Source organism: Panthera pardus, unplaced genomic scaffold (assembly GCF_024362965.1).
Source record: "Panthera pardus isolate Hobbes unplaced genomic scaffold, ASM2436296v1 HiC_scaffold_17, whole genome shotgun sequence".
NCBI classification, from domain to species: domain Eukaryota; kingdom Metazoa; phylum Chordata; class Mammalia; order Carnivora; family Felidae; genus Panthera; species Panthera pardus.
The window spans coordinates 8,337,303-8,364,186 of record NW_026526732.1 but is presented as its reverse complement, the minus strand read 5'-3'; the positions used below and the strand labels follow the sequence as shown (position 1 = coordinate 8,364,186).

At 39.1% G+C, this 26,884-nt stretch overlaps 1 protein-coding gene and 1 pseudogene across 3 annotated transcripts; one reads left to right on the top strand and one right to left on the bottom strand.

Moving 5' to 3' along the window:
* Positions 1-26,884, top strand: WTAP (WT1 associated protein). Of its 3 annotated transcripts, none has more exons than XM_053904306.1 (8): positions 1-564; positions 7,635-7,672; positions 9,929-9,984; positions 12,774-12,832; positions 14,540-14,667; positions 18,548-18,726; positions 23,809-23,963; positions 25,624-26,884. In XM_053904306.1, exons 2-8 carry the CDS (start codon positions 7,643-7,645, stop codon positions 26,205-26,207), a joined length of 1,191 nt encoding a protein of 396 aa, XP_053760281.1. In that variant the 5' UTR covers positions 1-564; positions 7,635-7,642; the 3' UTR covers positions 26,208-26,884. The 3 variants fall into 3 exon arrangements, with proteins under 3 accessions (XP_053760281.1, XP_019268247.1, XP_019268248.1); XM_019412702.2 differs by lacking the exon at positions 1-564 and adding an exon at positions 706-893; XM_019412703.1 differs by lacking the exons at positions 1-564; positions 23,809-23,963; positions 25,624-26,884 and adding exons at positions 707-893; positions 18,946-19,772.
* LOC128777923 (U6atac minor spliceosomal RNA) lies at positions 16,451-16,563 on the bottom strand (annotated as a pseudogene).

The following is a 26,884-nucleotide window of genomic DNA, read 5'->3' as shown; positions in this document are numbered from 1 at the left end:
TAGCTCCTCGGTTTCGCCACGAGATGTCAAGGTGGAGACGGACCAAGAGGCCAGGAGGCTGCGCTTCACGACAGAAGACAGAACGCTGGTTTCTGAGGCCTCCAACATCACGGCTTAGTCAAGCCTAAACCGACCCACCCACGGCCTCGTTCCCGAGGTAGCACCTGGCCCGCCAGCGCGCGGAAGCATCACCGATGGACGCTACACCATACAGCAACCAATCACGCGCCGCCTGGCCCAGATTCCTCCGCCAGAGGCGGCGCTGCAGCCGCAGGTGGCCGGCCAGCGCGTTCGCCCCGCGCCGCCAATCGCGACCCCCGCCGCCCTTCCCGTGATGCCCCGCGGCTGACCTCCGACCTCGCCTCCCACCCCTCCCTGCGGCCCTCTTCTCCCCCGGCCCCTGCTGGATTTGCCGCGTTCCGGAGGCTGTGGGGCGTGCCACCGAGGCGCAGCACCGCCCCCCCCCCCGTAGCGCCTGGGCGGGTGCCGTCCCTTCGTCTTTCCTCCCCGTGGCGGGGCCTGGGGACGGGCCGGGGGTTGCGGCCGCGTCCGGGAGGCGACTCGGTGAGTGAGCCGGACGCTGACAGGACCGGGCGGCGATGAGGGCGGGCTACGGCTGCGGCGCTTGAGGGCCGGGCGGTGGGCGGCGCGGGGCGGGGCGGGGCGGGGCGGCGGGAGGAGCGGGAAGGGGGTGGGGCGTCGGGGCCTCGCGTCCTCCCTCAGCGCCATTTTGTGGCAGCGAGACCCGCAAATAAAGGGGAGCGCCGGGGCTGCGGCGGGAGGAGGAGCGCGGGGGCCGGCGGTAGCGCGGTCTGGCCGCCTGGGCGGTGAGCGGGCAGCGCGGCCTTGGCCTATGTGACTGGGCGGCGCCGGCGCGGCCTCCGTCTGGAGAGGTAGGTGCGGGCCGCCGGCGGGAGCGGCCGCGAGGACCTCCGGGTCCCGAGGGCTGAGGCGCGGCCGACCCGGGTAAGGGGTGGGCAGAGCCCGGAGGGCGACTCGGGGCTCCCGGGCCCGCCGGCCTCCCGTTAGCTGCGCTTTCTTCTCGCCTGCGGGGACACTTCCGCCGCCCCGAGGCCATTTTGCCTTCGGCCTCCGTCCCGGGGGCGAGGCAGGCGCTCCCGCGGGCCGGCGATACCGGGAGGCCGCCCCCTCGGTGTGCGTCGTGTCCCCGCCTCGGTGTCGCCCCCTCCCACCTCTCCGCGGGATCCCGAGGGTTGGCGGCACTAACGAGTTCGTGAAGGGAAGGAAAGCCGTGCACCAAATTTCACGTCGCGCAGTAGGTTATTGCTGCAGCTGCGTCCTCCTGTAGACTTCCATTTTTGAATGATTGCATGCATTCTGAGTAAAGAAAAAATCCTTTATTGAATTAGAGGTTTTCGTGAAATTTCGGGGTCTCACCTTGGGTCTTTCCAAGGCTGCTGTTTACTCCTGTCGTTCAGTAGCATCCGATGAGGCTAGTCGGCGAAAGAAATTGCAGTCCACCAGGTGGCATGTGATAAAGGATGAAGTTAAATTTGGAGGGTTCGGGTGCGTGCCTTTCGGGAGTTCTTTCAGAGCTTACCTTGTCTTAAACAGGTAGCTATAGCCAGGTAATCAGGATTGTCATTTCTCACTGGCGGACCTTAAGCAACCTCCCTAAATTTCTAAGTCCCAAAGGACGAAAGTAATAATAAAAATGTGTCCCCGGCACTGTTGATGTGTTACTTAGCTTATGTAATTTATAGAACTTAGTAGTGTCTAGTTTTCCTGATTCAATTTTGAGTCCTACTTGCTCAAAATATTTTTTGTGTTAAAATGAGTTGGTATATGCGATACAGAAAATCCGTGGTCGCTCTACGATGTGGACGAGAGCTGTAATAATTTGTACAGTACGTTACAGCTTTCACAGTCCTTTGTGTTCTTGTATGTACGTATGTGCTTGTATGTATATAGTATAGAATCTCCTAGAAAATAACCTTTGCCTGATATGGTCTTAGCACTTTCATATAACTGTATGTTACCTCGCTCTTGAAAGAAGATTTTGCCACTAATTAGCAAAACAATATCCAGATAATGTTTGGTTTTATGCTTGTTTTTTAAATTATGTTTATTTTTTTTACCTGTTTTCTGAAACTCAGATTATCAGAAAAACTTTTCAGTATTCCCATAATAGTATATTCCATTGGATATTAACCTGGTCCATCAGATTAGAACTCCGAGCTATAAATATTCTCCGGTCTTGACAATGTAGTTGTTGCGTTTTGGTTTAATTGTTTTTCATGCATATTAAACTTTTAATGTTGATATTTTGTTTAAAAAATCATTTGTGTAGCATTTTTATGGCACTTGGATGTTGAGATTTCCAACACTATGTGAGGCAGGCAAAATTGGTATCCTTTTTTTGCTGATTTGGAGACTGCAGCCCAGAGTTAAGTGACTTGCTCAAGATCCATGACTGATAAGAATCAGGAAAAGGTGGTTTTCCAGTTCCTAATTAGTATCCTTTTTACCTACCACAGACCCAGTGTTGTATGCTGTCAGATTATTAGTTTCTTGAGTTTAGTTATGATTAGGTTCAGTGAGGTACATGCTTTCTTAAATTGTGTTGGCTGGTGTTCGCCTAAGAGAGAACAGAGTTGCATAACTTCGGGTCATAATGCTAAGAGCCAGGGAAGTACTGGGATCTGGGATGCTAGGCACCTAGCCAACCAAAACTGAGCTCTCCATCATTAAATGTTTCTCATTGTTAAGGCATTTAGAGTACATGGTGGTTCTGAGATCTGAATTTAAGAGGTTATCCCTGAATTAATCCATAGGAATAACTGAAACCTTTACATAATTAAAAAAAAATTTTTTTTAATGTTTTTATTTATTTTTGAAGGAGAGAGAGACAGAGCATGAGCGGGGGAGGGGCAGAGAGAGAGGGAGACACAGAACTCGAAGCAGGCCCCAGGCTCTAAGGTGTCAGCACAGAGCAGATGCGGGGCTTGAACTCACGAACTGTAAGATCATGACCTGATCTGATGCTCAACGGACTGAGGCGCCCCCTATTTTGCTTTTTTTATATTCTTAGATTAGTTAAGCTTAATAATTATTGACGATGGGAGAGTGGGAGAATAATCCATCTTAATCAGTTACCAACTTTTGAGAGGTGTGGCATTTGGGGCCCTAACCCCCAATTTATTAATAGCTGTTTTGACCAGAGCTAATCACCAGATGACCCAATCATTTTCATCATCTAGAAGATGGGGACTAACTTTGATTTTGGAAAGTTTTGATTATTAAGCATGTGACTCATAGCACTTAATATTATATTCATTTCCGCCCTCCCCACCCCCCCAAGATTCTGAATTTAAATCTAGATATTTCAGTCATTCATTTTTCTGATACAAAAGTAGATGGTTCTAAGAACCTGGAGTAAACATTGTCTTTATGAATCTAGAATTGATTTTAGATGGCTGTTGTGCTTGTCAGTTGAAATTTAAAAGTTGCCTTAGGCAATAATAATTTTCTTAGTACATTCATGTAATATGAAAGACAAATTTGAGAACCAAGTTCTATTTTGACTAAATAGTTAAATATTGATGCTTTTAAATTTAAATATGTTCTAATTTGCCTTCCCCCCCCCCCCTTTTTTTTTTTTTTTTTTTTTGCTTTTGACTCTTGTGGCATATTATGGATTCTCAAGGAAAGAGTGACATTTCAACAGCTATAAATCAGGGAGGGATTTCTTTAAAAATGCTTATGCTTTGAATTCCCAAGCCACATACATATCCTATAACGTGTGGAATGACCTGTGACTCTGAGAATCGACATAAAATGCAAACCTTTATACAAAAACATTTATTTCTGATGTATGTCACAAGTTTACATATTTAGTTTTATAAAGAGCATACAGATATTCGTTAAGCTGTGTGTAATGAAAATTTGCCCACCATCAAACTTTTTAGAAAGAAAGAGAACATAAACTAATGTTAAAAATTTTAACAGCTTGCTGTTTAGAATTCTAAAAATTGGAGATCAAGCATTCTACAGTGGGGCTTAGAAACAAAGACGGGAGCATGTCTTGATAGTTATCCTCAACCTGTGAATTCTCCTTTCAGTTTCTTCAAGAAGTAGCGACTGAAAGTTTTTATTTTTTTGATGGGGAGAAGGAAACTAATAATTGCTTATTTTGTGCCGGTCACCATGCTAAAGATTAGTGTTTATCTTTAGAAGTAGCTGAATAGTTTTGAGCCTTGGGTGGTGGTAATCCTTTTTGGGTTGGGCAAAATGGGCTCAGAAGTTCTGGTTTGTTTTTTTTTTTTATTTTCAAAGTTTGTCACTCTCTTAGATAAAAGCAGGGTTATTAGAATTTCATGTGTTTCCCAGTCCTTTAAATGCCCTTTAAAAACAGTTTAGCTTATTCATTGCTAATTAAGTGTTTAATTAATTTTATTTTAATGGAATAATCTGAATACGTATTAAAAGAATGAACCAATCTGGGGGAAAATGTCATGTTACAGAAGCATTTACTAGTTTATAAACTGGAATTTATGTTTAATAACAGCCATAATCCTTAAGTTTTACAACTAAAATTCTGAGTGGCTGTGGTGCCCATTTAGCAATACTGTGGATTACCTATCCACAGTGATAAATCTAGCAGTTTTGAAACTGTCACTCATAGCAGTGTTATCACAGTATCTGTTACATTAGGTTCCGTATTTATTCTCAAGATTTTACTGTAGGTCATCTTGGTTTTTTTTGGGGGGGGGGGGCGGGAATTAGATTGGCTTATTTAGTTCACTTTTATGATTTCATTGGTAATTGAAGCAAATTCATTTGTTCATACTTCCATTCAGCATGTTTGAGTGTCTCCAGTGTACTGTGCCATCAGCAGTGAATAAAACAATTCTAATGGATCTTATTTTATAATTGGGAGAAACAGATAAGTATGCAAAATATCAGCTTAATGATAAGAACTATGAAGAAACATAAAGCCTGATGTGAGGGGATAGTAAGGGATCAGTGCACTATTTTGAGTGAGTTGGGTGCCTTTAGAAGGAGTAGTGACTTGCAGAGGCACATGTATACTAGTTAAAAATGGCTAGAAGTTCAGAGGGCCAGAATTGTCTCGTAGGTTTTTTTAAATGTTTATTTATTTTGAGAGAGAGAGTGAATCCCAATTGGAATCTGCTCTGTCAGCTTGGAACCCAACAAGGGGCTTGAACTCAAGAACCTTGAGATCATACCTGAGCCGGAAGCAAGAGTCAGACACCTAACCAACTGACCCACCCAGGTGCCCTTCATCGGTTTTTAAAAGTTACTTAGTTTTGTTTTTTTGTTGTTTTTTTTTTTTAATTTTTTTAACGTTTATTTATTTTTGAGACAGAGAGAGACAGAGCATGAACAGGGGAGGAGCAGAGAGAGAGGGAGACACAGAATCTGAAACAGGCTCCAGGCTCTGAGCTGTCAGCACAGAGCCCGACGCGGGGCTCGAACTCACGGACCGTGAGATCATGACCTGAGCCGAAGTCGGACGCTTAACCGACCAAGCCACCCAAGCGCCCCTAAAAGTTATTTAGTTTATTGACATTTACCTGTTATATTTAGCTCAAATGGGAAATTCTAAGGAAATGCCAGGCTTGATTTCTGGGTTCCAGTAGGTTGCAGTCTAGTAGAGTGAGTACACTTTGAACATACAAGTAGACCTCTGAGGACAAACATGGTGAAGGTTTGTTTCCCAGATGATTGGAATCACTGGTATCACGTTAGGATAGTCAAAGAAGAAAAATATACAGATTTTATATCGTAGAAATAATGGTCATGTCTTCATAGGTTTTGGTCAGCGACTTGGTCAGCTTCTTAGTTCAGAAACAGATAACCTCAGATTTTTGCCTTCTGCCCCCAATGATAAAATTATTAAAGAAGGAAGAATTAAGCCAGCAATATATAATATCAACTTACGTTTTTTTTTTTTTCTAAAATGTACTGATTAACACTGATTTCTCTATCTAGTCTGAAAATGAGGTTTTAATGGCAGCATATGATTAGAATGTCTGATTTACACAGTTGGGATTGTATGTAACATAAAAAGTGATATTGGAAGATTATCTCCTTTTGAGGACTCTCAAATAGTAAGAAATCAAGTAGCTTTTAAAAATTCAGTTTTAGGGGCACCTGGGTGGCTCAGTCAGTTAAACATCCTGCTCTTGATTTTGGCTCAGGTCAACATCTCACTGAGTTTGAGTACCGTGTGTGTGTGGGTGCCCATGCTCTCAAATAAATAATTCAGTTTTAAGTTATAAATTCTTTGGTTAATTTTTTTATTGAGGTATAATTGACGTATCTTTAGCTTCAGATGTACAATATAATGGTTTGATATTGGTATATATTGTGAAATGCTCACTATAGTAAGCCTAGTTAACCATCTGTTACCACAGTTAGAAAGGTTTTTTTCCTTGTGAAGACTTTCAAGATTTATTCTATTAGCAACTTTCAAACATGCAGTACAGTATTGCTAATTATAGTACCATGCTGTGCGTTACATCATTGCAACTTATTTCCCTTTGGCTGAATGCTTAATAGTTTGGGATTTGTAATAAGTGTGGGTAAGTAAAATAAATATAAAGGAAGTTTAAAATATAAGGGGAAGATTCATGACAGTGCTGTTGGAAATAAAACTTAGGGATGAATTTAAATTTGCTTGTGTCCTTATTTGAACAATAGGAGGTATCAGAAAGTGTTTTCAATAAACATAATAAAGTTACTGAGAGTAGTTCTTCTATATAACCTGTCTTTTGCAACTGGGTTCAGTAAATTTTGTATACGTTTATAAAAAGCTAACTTGACATAAATTCTGTGGCATAAAATTAAGTAGTTTGGGAATATTTTTATTAAGGTGTAGTATATAATGTATATAAATATTCATTGTACAGTGGTGAATTATCACGATGATGACAGATTCTACTTTACTATAGCAACCTAATGCTGTAAAAGGAAAGATTTAGCAACTGGTACTACCCTTCCTATTCTTGTGGAAGATGTCTGGGATACTGCCTGAGGTCAGTATCTGAGTTTAGTACAAAGCTATCGCTTCCGTAAGGTTTCTCTTTCTCATAGGACAGTTGTAAGAATGCATTGAGAGTTACATTTCTGGTCAATCCTTTATGGGAACATCAAAAGGAATGATCAGTTTTTTTAACAAAGGAATTCTTAAAAAAAAAACCTGAAGACAGTAGTAACAAAAGATGTTAACAAAGGAGAAGATGGGTGTGGAGTATACTGGAGCCCTGTGATATCTTTGTAACTTTTTTGTAAATCTAAAACTTAAAAAATAAAAGGTTTTTAGGGGCGCCGGTTAACTCATGGTTTGTGAGTTCAAGTCCCGTGTCAGGTTCTGTGCTGACAGCTGAGAGCCTGGAGCCTGCTTCAGATTCTGTGTCTCCCTCTCTCTCCACCCCTCCCCTGCTCAGGCACGTGCTGTCTCTCTCTCTTTCTGTCTCTCAAAAATAAATAAGCATTTAAAAAAAAAACTATGAAATAAAAGGTTTTTAAATAAATAACCTAGTGATTAACTAACTTCCCTAATTGGTTTAGAAAAGCCAGTATATTTTGTTCCTACCTTAACTGGGAGAAAATCAATCGAACCTCTGCTCTCTGCCTCTTTTTCCTAGGATTCAAGATGACCAACGAGGAACCTCTTCCCAAAAAGGTGTGTTTTTTCAGCAGTTTTTTAAGCACTTTGTGTTTGGTGGTGGGGGGGGGGGGGTGTTTAATAGAATTAAAGGGACTGTCCTTATTTGCTTATTGTTCATTCTTTTGCCTTATAACACTAATAGCATTGTGGGTGTATAATGTGTTAGACATAAACTTATAGGGAATGTATTTTTAGAATATTTTGAGTTTTTAAAAAACTTTTATCTCCATGGTCTACTCTTAATCTTTATTTTACAAGTAATTCCATCTACATGACTATAAGTGTCAAAAAAGATTCCTTCACAAGTTCTTATAAGTTGCTTATTTTTTTTTCCTACTTTTTAAATCCCTTTGGTTGTGTGGTAAAACCACTTCTGTGTTTTTCAAGAAAAGGTTACAGCTAGTTCTTAGATCCTGCCTTTCCTCTGAAGTTTGTTTTCTAGTCTTATTTTCTCCTTGTCCTATATCCCTAACTTAATTCAATTTAGTCAGTCACAGAATTACAAAATAACATTGTTCGTAAAAGTAATTTATAATTCAAGTGGGAAAGCAGGGTATGTACAAATTAAGCAGTGAGAATTTAAGTGAACACTTAAGGTGGTATTATGGGAATTCGTCTTTAGTTTTGAAGTTAAATTATTCATGAAATAAAGAATTGTAATGTGTTTTAATAATCAGAATTGTGTGCTTTTTGTTAGACTTTTAATGTATTTTGGTACAGTGATTTTCCCTTTTCCTTTTGATGATAGTACTATTACATTGGTTAGTGTTGCAATTTGAAGCAAGTTTCTTAAAAAGGAAACTAATAAAGCATTAATTTCATACTAAAGTAGGAGAGGTGTCTCACCTGTATAGTCTTCATTTGGTATAGAGAAAACACACAATGTTTCTCAATTTACAAAGCAGTTTCAGCTAGTTGGAATATTGTGCTCATTTTTTTTTTTTAACTTTTTATTTTGAAACAATTACTGATTCATAGGAAGTTGCAAAGAAATGTACAGGAAGGTTCTGGGTGCTCTTCACCCAGCCTCCTTCAGGGTTAATTTTGCATAACTATCAGAATCTTGTATAACAATATGAAAACCAGGAACTTGGCATTGGCACAATCCACAGAGCTTATGTGTGTGTTCTGTGTGTGTGTGTGTGTGTGTGTGTGTGTGTGTGTGTGTGTAGCTCTGTGCAGTTTTTTCATGGGTAATTAAGTGTAACCATCACCACAACCAAAATAGTCAACCGAACCATTACTAATAAGCCTCCATTTTGCTACTCCTCCATAGCCCCATCCATCCTTTCCCTCTCCATCCCAAACCCCTGGCAACCACTAATCGGTTCTCTATTTTAGTAATTCTGCTGTTTCACAAAAGTTACACCAAAGAAATTATGCAGTATGTATGTTTTTTTTCCCACTCAGTAAAATTTTCTGGAGGTTTGTCCCAAGTTGATCCATAGACTGTTTCTTTCTTAATGGTAAATACAGTATTCCAAGGGTTTGGATATATTGTAATTTGACCTGTTGAAGGAAGTTTGGGGGCTATTACAAATAAAGTTGTCAACATTCATATACAAATTTCTGTATGAAAATAAATTTATTTCTCACCAGCAATGTATGACACCCAGTATTTGGTGTTACTACTGTTCTTTAAAGCCGTTCTAATCAATGTGTAGTGATAGCTCATTGGAGTTGTAATTTGCATTTCCTTAAGAATGATGCTTATATTAAAGATAAGTAGTTCACTTTTGAAAAACTTCTTTTCAATAAAATAAGATTTAAAAAAACATAATATATATTGAGCCATTTAAGTCTCAGGCTCTGGAAATGTTTCATCTCAGTACAGAGCTCCTTTTAGGAAGGGTGCTGTGTGATTTTAGTAATAAGGGTAATCCTAATAACAGAAATGAGGGATTAAAATGTTACGATCCTGTTTAAATAAAAAAATGTGAAGAATATAAGAACTAGTAGTATTCAGTATTTAAAAGTTTTAGGAATTGGGTTTCTGGGTGGCTAAGTTGGTTAAGCGTCCAGCTCTTGATGTTGACTCAGGTCCTGATCTCATCGTTCCTGAGATGGAGCCCCGTGTTGGGCTCTGCGCTCACAGCATGGAGCCTGCTTGGGATTCCTTCTCTTCCTCTTTCTACCCTTCCCCTTCTCAGGCATGTGTGTGTGCGCTCGCTCTCTCTCTCTCTCTCTCTCTCTCTCGAAAATAAAAATAAACTTTGGAAAAAAAAGTTTTAGGAAGAGCAGTCAGTTCATGTTTTAAATCTCTTTGTATAGGTTCGACTGAGTGAAACAGACTTCAAAGTTATGGCACGAGATGAGTTAATTCTAAGGTAAAAAAAATTTTTTTAACCAAAAATATAAAGCACTTTCTATAGAACATACTGTGATTCTATCCTGTAATTATCTTCAAGTTAGACTTTTCTTTTTAACGTTAATGCATCCTCAAATCACTTAATGTACTGTCGAGCATAATATGGTCTGTTCATTGTGTAAACATTGAAGGAAGTATAACACTTCATAGAACTAAAGTACTAGCTTGGGTAGCTTCTAGACTAATAGGTAACTTGAGGTTTTCTTGAGGGAAGATAACTCAGAATTTTAACTGAAAGCATTTGTACTCCATGTGTATAACTTGGCTATGGGGAATAACCCTGCTTTCAGAAGGCTTTTAGTTTAACAAGTATATAGACTTGTTTTGATGTTATTTTTTCCTTTTCTGTTCAACATGTGAAAAAGTTGTAGTTCTGAAGGATGACAAGTCTAGTTATGGAAGACATATATCATTTGCTGATAGGCAAAGTTACTCTTTCTCAGAACTGACTTTGGTCAGCTCATTTAACTATATCCATTTTCTCATCTGCAGGTTAAAGGAGTTGAATTAAATTATTTTTAAAGGTTACTTTAAGCTCTGAATTTCTATGGTTATTCTGTAAATGTCTTTGGAAACCAGATTGTCAAGAACAGCATTAAGGGTTTTTTTTTTTTAATGTAAAATATGATCAACACTGGTTTTGTGTTGTGTAACTTAAATGTGTTCTTTTTGCATTTTATTACTTTGTGTGGTAAGTTTTTTACATGATAGTTTTTAGAACAAAGATTTTTCAGGGCACCTTTGTCAAGGTCATTGAACTTTTTTCTCTAGAACTTTCCAAGTGATTTTTACTTGAATAAGTAAATTTAATTGGCTGGAAGTAGGGGAGAGAAGAAAGGTGTTTTATAAGATGGGCAGGCACAGATGACATGTTCCATTGTTAACTAGAATCTGATAATTTCCCACCTCCTTCAGCTACTCTATTGTAGACAAGCTCTTTATCTTCTTCGTGCAGAGGACAGTTTTTCCATTGCATACATTTATTTTCCTGCACATGAAATTTAAATCCATAGTATTCTAAAACACTCTTATCCTCCTGCTGAGGTAGTCCCTTGTTTATGATAATACTGCCATTCACATGTTGATACTGTCTCTGTATATTTGGTTGGTGTGTGCAGTCTTTTTCTTGATTCATCTGTAGGGGGAGAAATCAGTGCTATGATCTTAATAAAACTAAACTCATGGTAGCAATTTTTTATATTAAGTTACCTTTAAGGTTTTAAGTCATGTGCAGTTTATATTCTTGAGGTCAGTTTAACTTCTCTTTCTTCAGGGAATTCTCACATATGACTTTTAAGTGAGTTTTTGTCCTCATTAATTCTCCTGGTGATTTTAAATCAAGTTCTGCTTATTTAACTGTTCTGTGTTTTTTCTGTCATCTTGATAAGGATGTTTTTGGCTGAGCTTTTATATTTTTCTGTTCCTCTAAAATAGTTGTTAATGTGGCTTCCACAAAAGATGTTTATTCATCTCCAAACATTGAGTGAAACTCCTGTTTGTGTCCTAGGTTGTAGGGCCCGTAAAAATAAGCATGCCTTTGACTGAACAGTAGTCTGAACAGTAAAAGGTGAATTTGCTTGGTATCCTGGAATTTTTTTTGTTCATTGTGTTGTAATGTTAATATCTCGTAGCAAAGCTTTCAGAAGTTTTTGAGGTTTTGTAGAAAGATTTTCTAAAATCAAGGGTACAGTTGACCCTTGAACAACACAGGTTTGAACTGTGTGGGTCCATTTACGTGCAGATTTTATACAGTACAATACTTGAAATGTATTTTGTTTTCTTAATATTTCCTTTTTCTAGGAAAATTTTCTGGCTTTATTATAAGAATATAGTATATAATACATACACAAAATACATGTTATTCAAGTGTGTATGTTACTAGTGTAAGGTTTCTTGTCAACAGTAGGCTATTAGTAGTTAAGCTTTTTGGAAAGTCCAGAGTTATACGTGGATTTTTGAGCATGCAGGATTTCTCCTCCCTAAACTCCACCCCACATGGGTCAGAGGTCAACTAAATTTTGAATAGCTGTAACTGAAGAGCAGCTTGAAAACATAGCTCTTCAGAAGAGCAGAATAGTAGACATTTGGGGCAGGTTACTTTTTGTTGCGTAAGCATAAGTCTGGGGACCTTGTTTATCAGCAATAATAGCCAAGCTAACATAGCTTGTATTTTGAAGGTAGAGGAATATAGCAAGGAAGAAAGGTTCCCTCATACTCTCATAGCGTATGGCATTTATGCAGATTGTTTCTGCCAATTAGATACGCTTTAAAGAATAGTTCTGAGAGAGAGTGTATTCTCTCCCCCCTTTTTTACGGGCAAAAATAAATGGAGTCACGTGATATTTTCAGAAAAGAGCTGAGATAACCTTGAGTCCCTTATAAGTGGGCACATTTCTTAGGTGCCATTTGTTTGAAGTGGACAGCATATCTGAAAGTAGCGAGTTGTTTACTCCGCTTCCTTAATCCAGGCATGTGCTGAGCATCAGTGACAGCGTCCTGTAAGGCCCATGAACTGACCTGGAGGAGCACACTTAGTATATTCTCAGCAGAGAACACTTTGTCCTGTGTTTCCTTTTGCCTAGTTCCTATAAGTTGAGAAGGAATAATGAAGTGACTAACTTTATTACTGGTTAAAAATCATGTATTGAAATTCTTGGCATTACTTAAATTTATAAGTTTATAATTTTATAAATTTAGTAAAAGCAATATCAATGTAACAACTAATATGTGAATTTATTTTTGTGCTAGATGGAAACAATATGAAGCATACGTCCAAGCTTTGGAGGGCAAATACACAGATCTTAATTGTAAGTTTTTAAGTTTCCTGAAGATTACATGAATATCTCCTTTTAGATTTTTGTTAAGGAAAATTTTTGTTGCAGGATAATTGGTTTTACTAAGCAACTGTAATTTTTGTTTAATGTTTATTTTTGTGAGAGAGACAGCACGAGTCAGGGAGGAGCAGAGAGAGAGGGAGACACAGAATCTGAAGCAGGCTTTGGGCTCTGAGCTGTCAGAGCTCTCAACCTAGAGCCCAGTGTGGGGCTTGAACTCAGGAGCATTGAGATCATGACCTGAGCCAAAGTTGGACACTTAGCTGACTGAGCCACCCAGGCGCCCCAGCAATTGTAATTTTTATTCAAGCATTTCGTTCCAGAATTCTGTCCAAGCATTCACTGTATTGCTGCTGCAAAATAGGTGAATGAGCCGTGGTCTCTTTTCTTTAATTCCCTTCGTGTGTAGTTCTTGGGAAAGACCGACATCTAATAATCGTATGATAGCGAGACTGTTTTAGTAGAATTACATACAAGTGTCTGAGAGCACAGATGGGGAAACTCAACAACTACTTGAACTTTCCTTGATGTGTCCCTCATTGCTTCCACAGAAGAATTGGAAGTGAAACATGAGTTATTAGTCTTAGAAAGGAAGTACATAGAAGCACACACAACAAACTTGTAAGAGCTTCAAGTGTAACAATAGGATATATTTACAGATTTTTCAAAACCTGCTGAAAAATAATGCCAACAAAGTTTATTAGTTTCAAGCCATTTTAGTTTTTGTCACTTGTCACTGAGTTAAGAATAACATACTATTTGTGAACATAAAAAACGATACAGGGGCACCTGGGGGCCTCTATCAGTTAAGCGTCCAACTTTTGATTTCAGCTCAGGTCGTGATCTCATGGTTTGTGAGATCTGTGCTGTGAGCATGGAGCCCACTTGGGATTCTCCCTCTCTCTGCTCCTTCTCTGTTCCTACATGCACTCTCAGTACCCCCCCCCCCCACACACAACACACACACACACACACACACAGTAAATAAACTTTTTTAAAAAGGGTCAATATAATATAGGGACACCTGGGTGGCTTATTCGGTTGAGTGTCCCAACACAGCCTGCTTGGGATTCTCTGTTTCCCTCTCTGTCCCTGCCCGGCTTGTGTGTGTGTGTGTGTGTGTGTGTGTGTGTGTGTGTGTGTGCGCGCTGCGCGCGCGCTTTCGCTCGCTCGCTCTCTCAAAAATTGAAAAGGGCGGAGGGGGACAATATAGTTTTTCAAGTCCAGAAAGCTTAATAACCTGAAATTTCAGTTACTATATGACTATATTATAATCCACACACATTAGCATTATGAGAGCTTAAAGTAATAATCGTGCCGTTTTTGGCATATTTACATTGAATAGGTTAAAAACAATATAGTCAGGACTTTGTCAGTGTGTTACAGTATAGACGGATGCAAATAATGAAGCTTCCCATGTTCTGGGAGATGGATTGGACAAGAATAACGTAATCCCATGTAGGATGAGGTGGCTGTGGGCCACTCTAACACCACTGCCTCCTGAAAGAGCACTCGTGATCAAGAACACATTAGGATAGAAACTAAAGACTAGATGAATTTTTTTGCCTTTGTTTTTTTTATTCTTGACAGAGGCAGTCGGAACTTTATTTGGGTATGTCAGGTTGATCTTGAAATTATATGTCCTAATGTTTGGGGATTTTTTTTTCTTCTAATCATCAGCTAATGACGTAACTGGGTTAAGAGAGTCTGAAGAAAAACTAAAGCAACAACAGCAAGAGTCTGCCCGCAGGGAAAACATCCTAGTAATGCGACTGGCTACCAAGGAGCAAGAGATGCAAGAGTGTACTGTGAGTATTTCAAGTGGTTTAAGTCTTTTGGCGAAATTGGGTTTTAGTCTGCATTATGACGTGTATTCATAGTTAGCAAATTTTATATACTTGCTCGTAAGTATAAACGCACATTTTGTTGAGATAGATCAGCTTCATGCTATAAATATGCAAATTGTAAAATCTTGGGCGATCACCCTATTGTCGGATTTGAAGTTTTTTTCAATGGCCAGGAAGTTCAAGGTTTTCAGTTATTTTCCATGATACAATAATCAGTATATTGATTCAGATGTTTTTTAGTAGGTTGGTATCTGAGAGTATAAGGAGCATTTGCTCCTTTCTAAGCAAGCTGTTTCTCCTCTGCTCTCTTTATCTCTCTGTGCATAAAAAAACTTCTTCCTGGTATTAGCAACCTCTGCCATGTCTGCTTTTAATTGTTAATAGCTTTCATTTGTACACAGATCTGAAATCCATTGACATGTTTGATCATTTAGATCTGGTTGGATTTAGGTTCGATTTTACGCTGTCTTCTGTAGTCCCAGTTATTCCTTTTTATTTAGTGTTTGTATATATGTTATGTAAAATAGAGGTAGCTCTATCCATGTTGTTACTAATTTTAAAAATCTGAAATTTCTTAAAATTTTATGTATTTAAAGTAATCTATCTTTACACCCGATGTGGGGCTCAAACTCATGACCCTGAGATCAAGTTGCATGTTCTTCCAACTGCCAGACAGGCAGCCTGAAAATCTGAAATTTTCTTGAATTCTTTTGTGTAATCTCCATTGGTCTGATACATTGTTTATTAAATCTAATGCAAAAGATAATATTCTGGTCACTGGAGACTCTGATCATAAATGGGACACAGTCCTATTCCTAGTTGTTTTCTCACTAATAAAATGTTTTTCAGGGTTCAGTCACAGTCCTTTTACTTCCTGTAAAGTTTGTTTTCTCAGTAATCACACACCTTCACTTTCTATATTTTTATCTCTTGACTGTATTTTTTACCTGGACACTTGGTTTCAAGAAGTCTCACCAATAGTTTGAATATAATTTTCTTTTCTTTTTTTTTTTTTTTAATGCTTGTTTATTTTTTTTTTAATTTTTTTTTTTAACATTTATTTATTTTTGAGACCGAGAGAGACAGAGCATGAATGGGGGAGGGTCAGAGAGAGGGAGACACAGAATCTGAAACAGGTTCCAGGCTCTGAGCTGTCAGCACAGAGCCCGACGCGGGGCTCGAACTCACGGACTGCGAGATCATGACCTGAGCTGAAGTCGGCCGCTTAACTGACTGAGCCACCCAGTCGCCCCAAAGCTTGTTTATTTTTGAGAGAGAGAGAGCAGAGCCAAGTCAGGGGGGAGGAGCAGAGAGAGTGGGAGAGGGAGGCATAGAATCCAAAGCAGGCTACAGGCTCTGAGCTGTCAGCACAGAGCCCAACGTGGGGCTCGAACCCACGAACCGTGAGATCATGACCTGAGCCAAAGTCAGGCGCTCAACTGACTGAGCCAGCCACCCAGACGCCGCTAATTTTCTTTCTTTATAGGAAACACCCCAATCTCAAAACTCTTAAATTCTTTTCTCCTTTTTTTGATACTAAGGATTCTAGATTCTACCTAGTTTTGGGTCAGTTTGCATGGCACTGTGCCAGATGCTTATACATGCAATGGAAGAATCTTATCTGCAAGATACAAACTGCTGGTAGAGTGTGACTGGAGGGTGCCAGTGCTAATATCTCCTAGCACCAGTGTGTCTTGAATTCTTTCTTGAGTCCTACTCTTGACATCCTAGTTCATGTACCTTTTTTTAACGATGGTTAGATGACACGAAATAGGTGGCAGTGCCTTAACCATATGTGTTGTCATGCCCGAGGGCCTCTTCCATCCTTGTCAAGTGAGTGCTCCTTTCATACAACACCTAGGTCACATACTTGTTACTGCTTGCCTAGACAGTATATACTGTTGACTCACTTCTATTCTCCAGCTATGCTATGGCACAGACAGTTTTGGTAACATCATGCCTGATCAGAGCCTTTGGTGATGCTCATTTACCCTTTTGTCTTTTCATCCTAGGTTTTTAAGGTTATTTCAACTAGAATCTAACCATTTCCAGTCATACGTTTTTTTAATAGTTTTCCCCTTCACATGTCAGCTGAACCAGCTCATTTTCAGTTAGTTACAGAGTAAGATTTTGCAGAAAGGGTGGTAGGAACAAAACCATTAGGAAAGGACAAGATTATCTATGGCAGATGAGGGCAGTTCACTTTGTAAACCTAAATAGTAACTATGTCCATCTCGGAGAGGCATGTTTTCTTGGGGATAACAGTGGGTGATATGTGCTGTATGACATGCTTTGTTCCTGTTCAGTTATCTTAACAACTGGTCTTATGTTAAATAAGCAGCTGCACTTTTTTGTTTAAAATGAGTGACTTTAAGGAGCACCTGGTGGCTCGGTTGGTTGAGCATACAACTTTGGCTCAGGTCATGATCTCGCAGTTCGGGAGATCGAGCCCAGCATAGGGCTCGAGCTGCTGCAGCGCAGAGCCCACTTTGGATCCTCTGTGTTTCCCCCCCACCCCCGTCCCTCTCCCACTCATGCTCTCTCTCTCTCAAAAATAAAACGCTTTTTAAAAAATGAGTAGCTTTTGGGGCGCCTGGGTGGCTCAGTCGGTTGGGCGTCCAACTTCGGCTCAGGTCGTGATCTTATGGCTCGTGAGTTTGAGCCCCGTGTCGGGCTCTGTGCTGACAGCCTGGAGCCTGCTTCAGATTCTGTGTCTCCCTCTCTGCCCCTCCCCTGCTCGTGCTGTGTCTTTCTCTCTCTCCCTCTCTCTCAAAAATAAACATTCAAAAAAAAAATTTTTTTTTAATGAGTAACTTTAAGAAATCTCCTTATGCTAAATAAAAAATTACCTCTGTTTGCTCAGTGAAATAGTAAATATATTTCCAATCCACATAGCATATTTGTACTTTATGCTAAATTTTGGTAGAAATTAGCAGCTTATAAATTGTTTACTTTAATCCTATTTTAAGTGTTAGTGTGCAGCAGGATCTTGAACCAAAACTACTTTGGGTGTGAAGAAAGTGATGCATTTAATGCTAATAAACTGTATTTCATATTTTAGAAATGTAATGTTAGTGTGCTAGTAATAGTACAACTGAAGTCGAAATTGAAGGTTTCATATGTAAGTAGAAGGGTTCTGGTGTGGTGGAAAAAGCCCCAGACTGGGAGTCAGGAGGCTTGAGAACTAGATTCTAGTCTCCATTCTGGCACTGAACTGTGTATCTGTAGACATTTGCCTTATTTAATTTCAAAAATGAGCAGTTTGGATTTGGTCAGTCACCTTCCACCTATATTATTCTGTGATTCATATATACTCAGAAGGAAAAAAATGAATATATACTTCATTTTCACTTGAGCTATTTATAAAGCTGTAATACCACCTCATAAATATAAGCACGGTGTATTTTTAAATTTGGAAATACAAATGTGTATTTTAAGTTATAATCTTGTACTTGGTATATTTTTAGGAGACCTATACATAGAATAATTTCCATAGATACAAATAAACTACTGTACTCTTAGATAATATTTTAAACTTGGCAATTTTCTAGGGGTGTCAATATTTTTAGTAAATATAACTGATTTTTTGTATCCTTTGGTTGCGAAGTAAGATACAGCCTCTTTAAAGGTTCCAAATATGGAAATGCAATTGTAGCCTTAATTCCTACATGGGTAACCTTAAATAGTTGTTTACAATTTACACTTTTTTTAGAGGATGTTAAGATTAAAGGAGGAAGGATTTAATAAATTGGTAAATTCTGTGAACAAAAGGGGTTTTACGCCACCTTCTCGTGTATATTTTCTTTGATTTGGTAGTAATTGTTTCTTTTACTTTGTACAGACTCAAATCCAGTACCTCAAGCAAGTCCAGCAGCCTAGCGTTGCCCAACTGAGATCAACAATGGTAGACCCAGCGATCAACTTGTTTTTCCTAAAAATGAAAGGTGAACTGGAACAGACTAAAGACAAACTGGAACAAGCCCAAAATGAACTGAGTGCCTGGAAGTTTACGCCTGATAGGTAAACAAATCATACTCCCCAGTCAAGACTTCCCTGACAGTCCCACTGCGAGAAAGCTGTGGTGGGACAGCCAAGTACTCGTTTCCACACCAAGACTCAGACTTTTTGAGCCAAAAAAAGCCACATTCTTACACTATCCAGCTTGTAATGGTTAATGTAAAACTTACCAGATGAACCTTGTGTTTCAGCTTTTTTCTCTTCCCCCTCCCCTTGCTTCAGAGGCCTGATGGCGTCGGACTATTCCGAAGAAGTGGCCACCTCCGAAAAATTCCCCTTCTAGAACATGTAGACACTTGAGAAATGTTTCTGTTTGAAGAAAATAGAGGGAGAAACAGAAGTCTTAAGTCTGTGGCACACTGTGTCTTCAGACAGTTTGGAGGAATGAAAACCTAGAGATTTAAAATCATGAATTGAACATGTAAAATTCCAGTAAAATGTAAAAATGGAATATGCATCGCTCTTAACCTTGAGCATAGTGACTTAGAGACACTGTATATCAGTTTTGCCAATAAGACTGTGGACTTCGTGATTGTTGTTGAACTTCTGGGTCAAAACTCAAATGAGGTGAATTTTGCCTTTAAAGAGCTTCATTTGCTAAGGAACCAACTTAATAGTCGTGAGAGAATCAAATAATAGATGTCAGTACAAGTAGTTCATAACCGTTTAGTTTGGGGCTCTATATTACTTGATTGAGCCTTAAATCAATGTGGGTTTAATCAATGGTTTGTTCTTTGAATTCTTGCTAATGCTGTAGATAATCTTATTGAGGACTGTACAAACATAAAGGTGTGGTATCAAACTTCAGGTTGAAACTGTTTGAAGCATTATGAACATTCATTTCACTACTAGATTGTATAAGGATATTGGCTGTGATGAGACTCACCGCGTTATTTTTTTCAGTAGTGAAATTAAATCCCCATTCCATTCAACAGGCACATGTTGAAAGAGTATTGTCGTTGGTGTTAATGGGGGAATGTGTTTCCTTCATTGTATTTGGGGCCTTTTGTATTGCACTCTTGATATTAAATTAAATGTGCCTTGAAGTAGTTGGTTTTTTTTTTCTTTTTTCTTTCTTTTTTTTTTTTTTAAGTTCAAGGAATACACTGATGATTTTGTTGTACTTTTAACATTTTGATTTTGGGGGGCTGTGGAGAGCAGATTGATTTTGGAAAAATTGTTGCCATGCTCTTCAAAGTGAAGGAAAAGGCTCTGTGTCACATTTTTAAAGACCTACTTTTTTCCAGCTGGTATCATAAAAGACAAGGAGACTTGACACTTGCTACTTTTTGACACCTTGTCCCAGGGTATTGCAGTAGAAATTAATGTGGGACAGCTTCACAGGGTGCCTGCCAGAAGATTGGGGGAAATAATGTATTGGAACTGTGGGCTGGCCTAAGTGAGACATTTTGTGAATTGAAAAAAAGGTATAGTGATCATTTCTAGCAAATTCATTTGATCATTTAGATAAATGAGGCATTATTTCTTCATGCTTCCATCCAATCCTGGAGGTGAATTTTTTTCGTCAGATCATTCTCTAAGTCACCAATGAGAATTTTCACTTGGTGATAATGGAGTCTAAGATGAGTGGAAGATAAATGTTCCAGATTGTCCCAACGCTTAAGTGCAGTTTTAACAAGGGTGACTTAAGTTCTCTCTTAACCATTCAAATCAATTGTAAGTATCTTATATGTTTGTGCTTTAGGGAACTGATTGTGGGGCAGAGGGTGGGTTGAAGAAGTGGTTTGTGTGATTTTACGGCAAGAAAATCCGCTTCTAAAATTCTCACTATTTGTGGGGTTGGAGGGTAAGTAAACAAAAATGTGCCGCATTAAGGCATTTGTATATATTTTATGCCATTTAAGATCACAGTAGAAATGGCCTACGTACTTTTAGTAGGTCAAGAAATAATTCATAAAATGTATTACTAACGTGTACTCAAATTTTATTAGCTAGCATCCTTCTTTACTGCTTAGGTAAGAGTCATTGTGAGGTCTGTGGGGGTTTTTCTCTGTGGGGTTAAAAATATTTTTTTAATAAGATAATACATGCTCATGTATAAAATTGGAACAGCATGAAGAAAGGTGGAGACAAAAAATGAGAGTCCCTTCTGGATGTGACCTTGCCATTCCCCATTGTGTTCTCCAGGAACAGTAACCACTGTTAAATTTCTTGGGTATCATCAAGATCGTTTCTGTGCACATACAGTCATTTTATATACATTGATTTTAAACAAATGTGAACGTACATACACGATTGCAGCTTGGTGTCCCCCTCCCCCTAACACACAGACACAGTTTATCCCTTGCATGGTTTTTTCATTCTTTTATTAGATTACTTCATTTTTAATGGGTACATAATATTTCCATTGTATTAATAAATCATAATTTATTTTAATCACCTGTAAGTGAATTTTTGTTCTGTAAAGAATAGGGTATAAATGGTACTATAAATACATCATTAACTTGAAACAGTGCTTATTAATCAGTGCTGTGTCTGGAGTAATTCAAATAGAATGGGTTATGGGTCCCCCCCCCCCCCCATTTTCCTATTCTGTTTTAATTTTGAAAGAGAAAGATTCTCTAAATTATCTTCTTTAGTTGAAATACTTCATACATGTAACAGTGCATATATTTTAGAGTATTTAAGAGAGGTATATTTCAGTTATTTTGACAGTTCTGTTTTGCGTTTAATCATTTAGGCAATTGTGTGTACATGTCTCAGATACCCTGGCCCCCTTCCTTGTGATCATAAAGCAATGTATAGTGTCTGTTCTTTTTTATAAATCTTTCTCTCAAGACTGTTTCCTTTCATATTTTCTTTGGGATTATTTGATTTTTAGGAATGGGTTATGGGGCAGGGTGGGGGGTGTAATTAAAGAAAATTATTCCAAAGACAGTTATTGGTAATTGAACTCTTACCATTTTGGAGGATGTAATGAACACAATATAAATCTCACATGACATGGTAAAATGGTAAAGTGTTTTAAGACTTGTTTCAGTAATCACTAATTTCAGAAGTGATAGGATTATCTTAGAACAGGCATTTATTAAAAGGTATGACCATAAAGGAAGCATTTTTTCTATTAGAATTTGTGGTACTTTATACGAGGTTAAGTCAGGTCACAAGTTAATGTATTGGTTTTACCAGTAGTCTTTTTTTTCTAATCTTTATTAAATTCACATAGGATTTTCAGGTTAGTTGGAAAACACTGAAGCTATAGACTTTGTAAGAAAACAAACTTGGGAGTGCGGGCAGGGCGTGGGAGGAGCGCGCTGCCTGACAGTGGTGCCCCGTCTTTTAACTCCTCACTGGATTTCTAAACTCTTGTTCAGTGGAAGCCAAAGTCGGAGGGTACTGATGGGCGATGAGGGGGAGTCTGGAGCTACAGTAGCAACGAGCAAGAACACCAGCTAATAGAGTTACCATAGAGAGAATAAAACCCTTAGCAAGTGCTTTCACCTGAGGCTGCTCCAAGCAGCAGTAACCCAGGTTTCACTGTACCACAGAGAAAGTTAATTTATGAACTTTTGCTTAAATTACCCCTGAATTAGGGTAGAGTATATACAATGGATAAAAACACTAGAACGCTGAGTCAAGGAATGAGAATCACTTACAAAATGCTCTCATTTAACTTACTTTTTAAATATTTTGGAGAGAGAACGAGGAGGGTGCAGAGAGGGGAGGGGACAGAGGATCTGAAGTGGGCACCTGTGCTAACAGCACAGAGCCCGACGAGGGGCTCAAAGTTCCGAACCGTGAGGGCATGACCTGAGCTGAAACCGCAAGTCGGCCGCCTAACCAATTGAGCCACCCAGGCACTCCACAAAATGCTCTCATTTAAAAAGTCTGAAGGCTTATGTAACAGGATATGATGCATTGTGAAGTAATGTATCAGGCAAGTGAAAGCCCCACTAAAGGAAGGAAAGGACAGGAAATGTCAGCAAAACATTTTTTTTAACCCATTAAGTCTTTCTGAACTTAACGCCATCACAAGAATACCAGACCATCCCTGTGGAGCATGCGACTCTTGATCATGGGGTCGTGAGTTCAAGCCTACTTGGGTGTAGGTGTAGAGCCTACTTAGTTAAAAAAAAAAAAAATATATCAGACTGTCCTTATTCAAGTGTCAGGTAATATCACAATTATGTATTTAAATCAGATGCCTTTAGAAGTCATCATTTCTATTATTGAGGCTAAAGAAAAGCTGTAAAGTTTTATTAAAGACTGTTATTAAGGCATTTGATTGCATTTTTGCAGTTGCTGTGTATGTGTGTGTAGTCTTTATGGAGTGTTGCACTGGGCCTTGGTAACTAATTTGTGGAAAGTTTGGTATCCCTACTTTGGCAGATATTTACATCAGTGTTATGTGTGATAAGTAATCCCAATCTTAGTTTTCTGTTCTAAAGATAACCTATTAAACATGAATAAAATCTTAACCACATATCAATATTAAATTTTTTTAAATTTATGTTTATAGTCGAAGATAGCTCAGAAGTATATAATAAAGAAGTTAAATGAAGATTAGTGAATGGAAATAGTCTTAACGGGTTTTTAAACGGCTCCTTAAAAACAGTTACTGAATATGCCTCACTTACTGCAGTAAACCTTCTTGTGAGAACAGCTTATTAAGAGGCATCCTCATCAAATGCTGTTTTAGCAAGAATAAATATACTCTGCTTATGATACTGCCTTTACCTTTTCAAGAACTTTACTGTTCCAAGCTAAGTACCTTAGTGTTTTTTTAATACTGATATATCTGAGATGTGTGTTAATTAACTGGTTTGTTTCTATTACAAATGATAAATTGGGATGAAAATAGATACCAGAATTAATTATTAGTGTAATAGAAGATGTGGCCATTTGGGTACTTTTTGTTTAGGGTTTATTTTTGCTGCTGTATTGGCAAAATACTGAAATGCAGAAGATGGACGTGTTCCAGAAGAGAAGATGGTAATTATAGGGAGGCATCTGCTGTGACAGTTACATTCTGTACGTGTTACATCTATTGCTGTAATAATTGCAAGTAAACAAGGTTGTAGAAACTTGTCTTCATTTTGTGATGGATGGCTCTTTCCTTTGCAGCCAAACAGGCAAAAAGTTAATGGCGAAGTGTCGAATGCTTATCCAGGAGAATCAAGAACTTGGAAGGCAGCTGTCCCAGGGACGTATTGCACAACTTGAAGCAGAGTTGGCTTTACAGAAGAAATATAGTGAGGAGCTTAAAAGCAGTCAGGATGGTAAGGGGATTTTTGAAAAGTTTGGTTAAATTTGCACTGGCTTTAAAAAACTTGCCAGGCATGAATATTATAGATTAGATTCTGTATGTGCTAATCTCTGCCAGTAGTTCTATAAAATTACAAATGAAACATTTCTAGCTGGGGCACCTGGTTGGCTCTGTGGGTGAAGCATCCGACTCTTGGTTTCAGCTCAGGTCATGATCTCCAGGTTTGTGAGTTCAGGCCCCACATTGGGCTCCTTGCTGACAGGAAGGAGACTGCTTAGAGTTCTCTCTGCTCCTCCCCCGCTCACTTGTTCTCTAAATAAACTTAAAAATTTCTAGTTGAGTAGCAAAGCCATTTTAATTTTAGCGGTCCCCCTCCTCCTAATTGTTCATTGTGCAAATTTCGAGAAGTTTTTGGTTTTGGAGGGGTGGAATTTGGTGAAACATAAGGGTGTATGTAGACAAATTTAAATTCAGTGTTTTTAAGAGGGGGTTATCTCCATTTAACCAATTTCTCTGTAAGTGTAAATCTTGGAGGTATTTGGCTATTTCCAGTGGTCTAAATATAAAGAATTGATTGTACCTGTTAAGGTCCTGTTTAGTGAATAAGATGTGACTTTTTTTGGAAAGAGAAAGAATGAGCATGAGCTCTGGAGGGGCAGAGAGGAGAGAGAGAATGAATAAGAATCTTAAGTAGTCTCCACGCCCAACTTGAGCCTGATGTGGGACTCAGTCTACTGACGATGAGATCATGACCTGAGCCGAAATCAAGAGCCAGACACTTAAGCGAGTCACCCAGGTGCTGCTAAACATGTAATGTAATACTTAAATTTGCTAAAGGTAAACTTAATTCAGTCTCTGTCTCCGCCCGCCTCCCCCACACTTTTTTTTTTTTTTGGCAAGTGTAGCTGCATCTGTTCTGTTTCTCTTCTCTTTGAGGAAGGATGAATAGTACCTAAAATATCTCACCAATGAAAACTAAATTGAGAATTAGTATATTTGACAGTTAATTGTGAAGATCAGTAGTCAGTGTAGTATCTTTTAAAGTATCTTTTCATAGTGATAGTTGTTAGCTCTTACTGTTCGTAAACATAGAAAATAGATTTCAGTATAGTAGTGAAGGACTTTTTCCTCTCCCAAGGCTTTTTAGGATTTAATGGACATGTGTATTTTATCAGTTTTCAAGAGTTATTTTCTCTAATTTTTTTTGGATGTGGGACAGTCCTTTGTTATAGCATAGGCCTCTTTGGAGTGTTAGAGTAGAGGACCCACTGTTTCCTAGGGCTGAACCTGCTGTGGAGCTGAGACAGACACTGATTAGGAGAATAAGGAGTAAGGGGAGTGGCCATGTGGGCCCAGAGGTAAACCCATGTGGAGTGGATTTTGTGGGCTATAATGAGTTGTATATGGCTAGATGGCTTGGGTCAGTTGGAACTTGGTTGCTTTATAGATATTTTAAGTAAGTCTCCCCCACCCCTACTTCCACCCCAAACAAACTCATTCTTGAATGACTATTTTTAAATTCTAAGCAAAAGCTTGAAATAGTTTGTGACTTTTAGACTTGTATTTGTTCACTTAAACATTTATTGACTGTCTAGCTTTGTGGCAGGCGCTAAGCAATATTTTAAAATCTGTTTTCAGAGATATTAAAGTAGGTTTGACTCTCCTTTGCACAGAACTGAATGACTTCATCATTCAACTTGACGAAGAAGTCGAGGGTATGCAGAGCACCATTCTAGTTCTTCAGCAACAGCTGAAAGAGACGCGTCAGCAGTTGGCTCAGTACCAACAACAGCAGTCTCAGGCTCCAGCCCCAAGTACCAGCAGGACTACACCTTCCGAGCCTGGAGGACAGGCGGAGGCCACAGGTAAAGACTGCAGCCGGCTGGCCAACGGACCAAGTAATGGCAGTTCCTCCCGGCAGAGGACGTCTGGGTCTGGATTTCACAGGGAGGGGGACACAGCCGAAGATGACTTTCCTTCTTCTCCAGGGAATGGGAATAAGGCCTCCAACAGCTCAGAGGAGAGAACTGGCAGAGGAGGTGGTAGTTACGTAAATCAACTCAGTGCGGGGTATGAAAGTGTAGACTCTCCCACGGGCAGTGAAAACTCTCTCACACACCACTCAAATGACACAGACTCCAATCCTGACCCTCAAGAGGAGAAAACAGTGAGTGGGAAAGGTAACCGAACTACGGGTTCCCGCCACGTTCAGAATGGCTTGGACTCAAGTGTAAATGTACAGGGTTCAGTTTTGTAATATTTTTTCCAACAAATTTTTATACAGTGTCATTTAATTTGGGAGAGGATACTGTCCGGAAAATTAACGCATACTTTTGTCACAATTTGCCTTTTTTTTGTGGGTGTGGTTTTTTTTTTCTTTTCCTCCCCGCCCCTCCCCCCCCCCCCTTTGCTTCAATACCTCTGCCACTTTGGAAATTGTAACAGTTAATTACCTTGAATGTTGCTAAAAGGACATTTTGTGTAGGGTCAAGTTATTTTTATATGAGTTAATGTGAAGTTGTAAATGGAAATCTTTCCCTAAAGTATAACACAATGATGTCTGTATAAATCTGTGTCTATCCTAGAACCTGTGCTGTGTACGGGCATTCTTCCTCATGCTGTTATTATACTTATGCACCATTCAGACTTGTTAGAGTAGATGTGGGTTTATGACTGCCAAGTTTGCCCAGTACAGTAGTTTTTCACTAAAAGCTGGACTTGCTGATGGAGTCCTAGAGTAGTTTCAGTGTTAGATACAGTTTTTTCCACCTTACATCTGTGCATTTTCTCTTTAGGTGACTGAATGTTTAAGAAATTTGTGTGCATAGTTACTCAGTTTTTATGAACTGTTGTATCCTGTTAATGCATATTGCTCTGTGACTCCAGTATATCTTACCTGTACTGACCAAACCTAAATAAAGATTTTTATTGTAA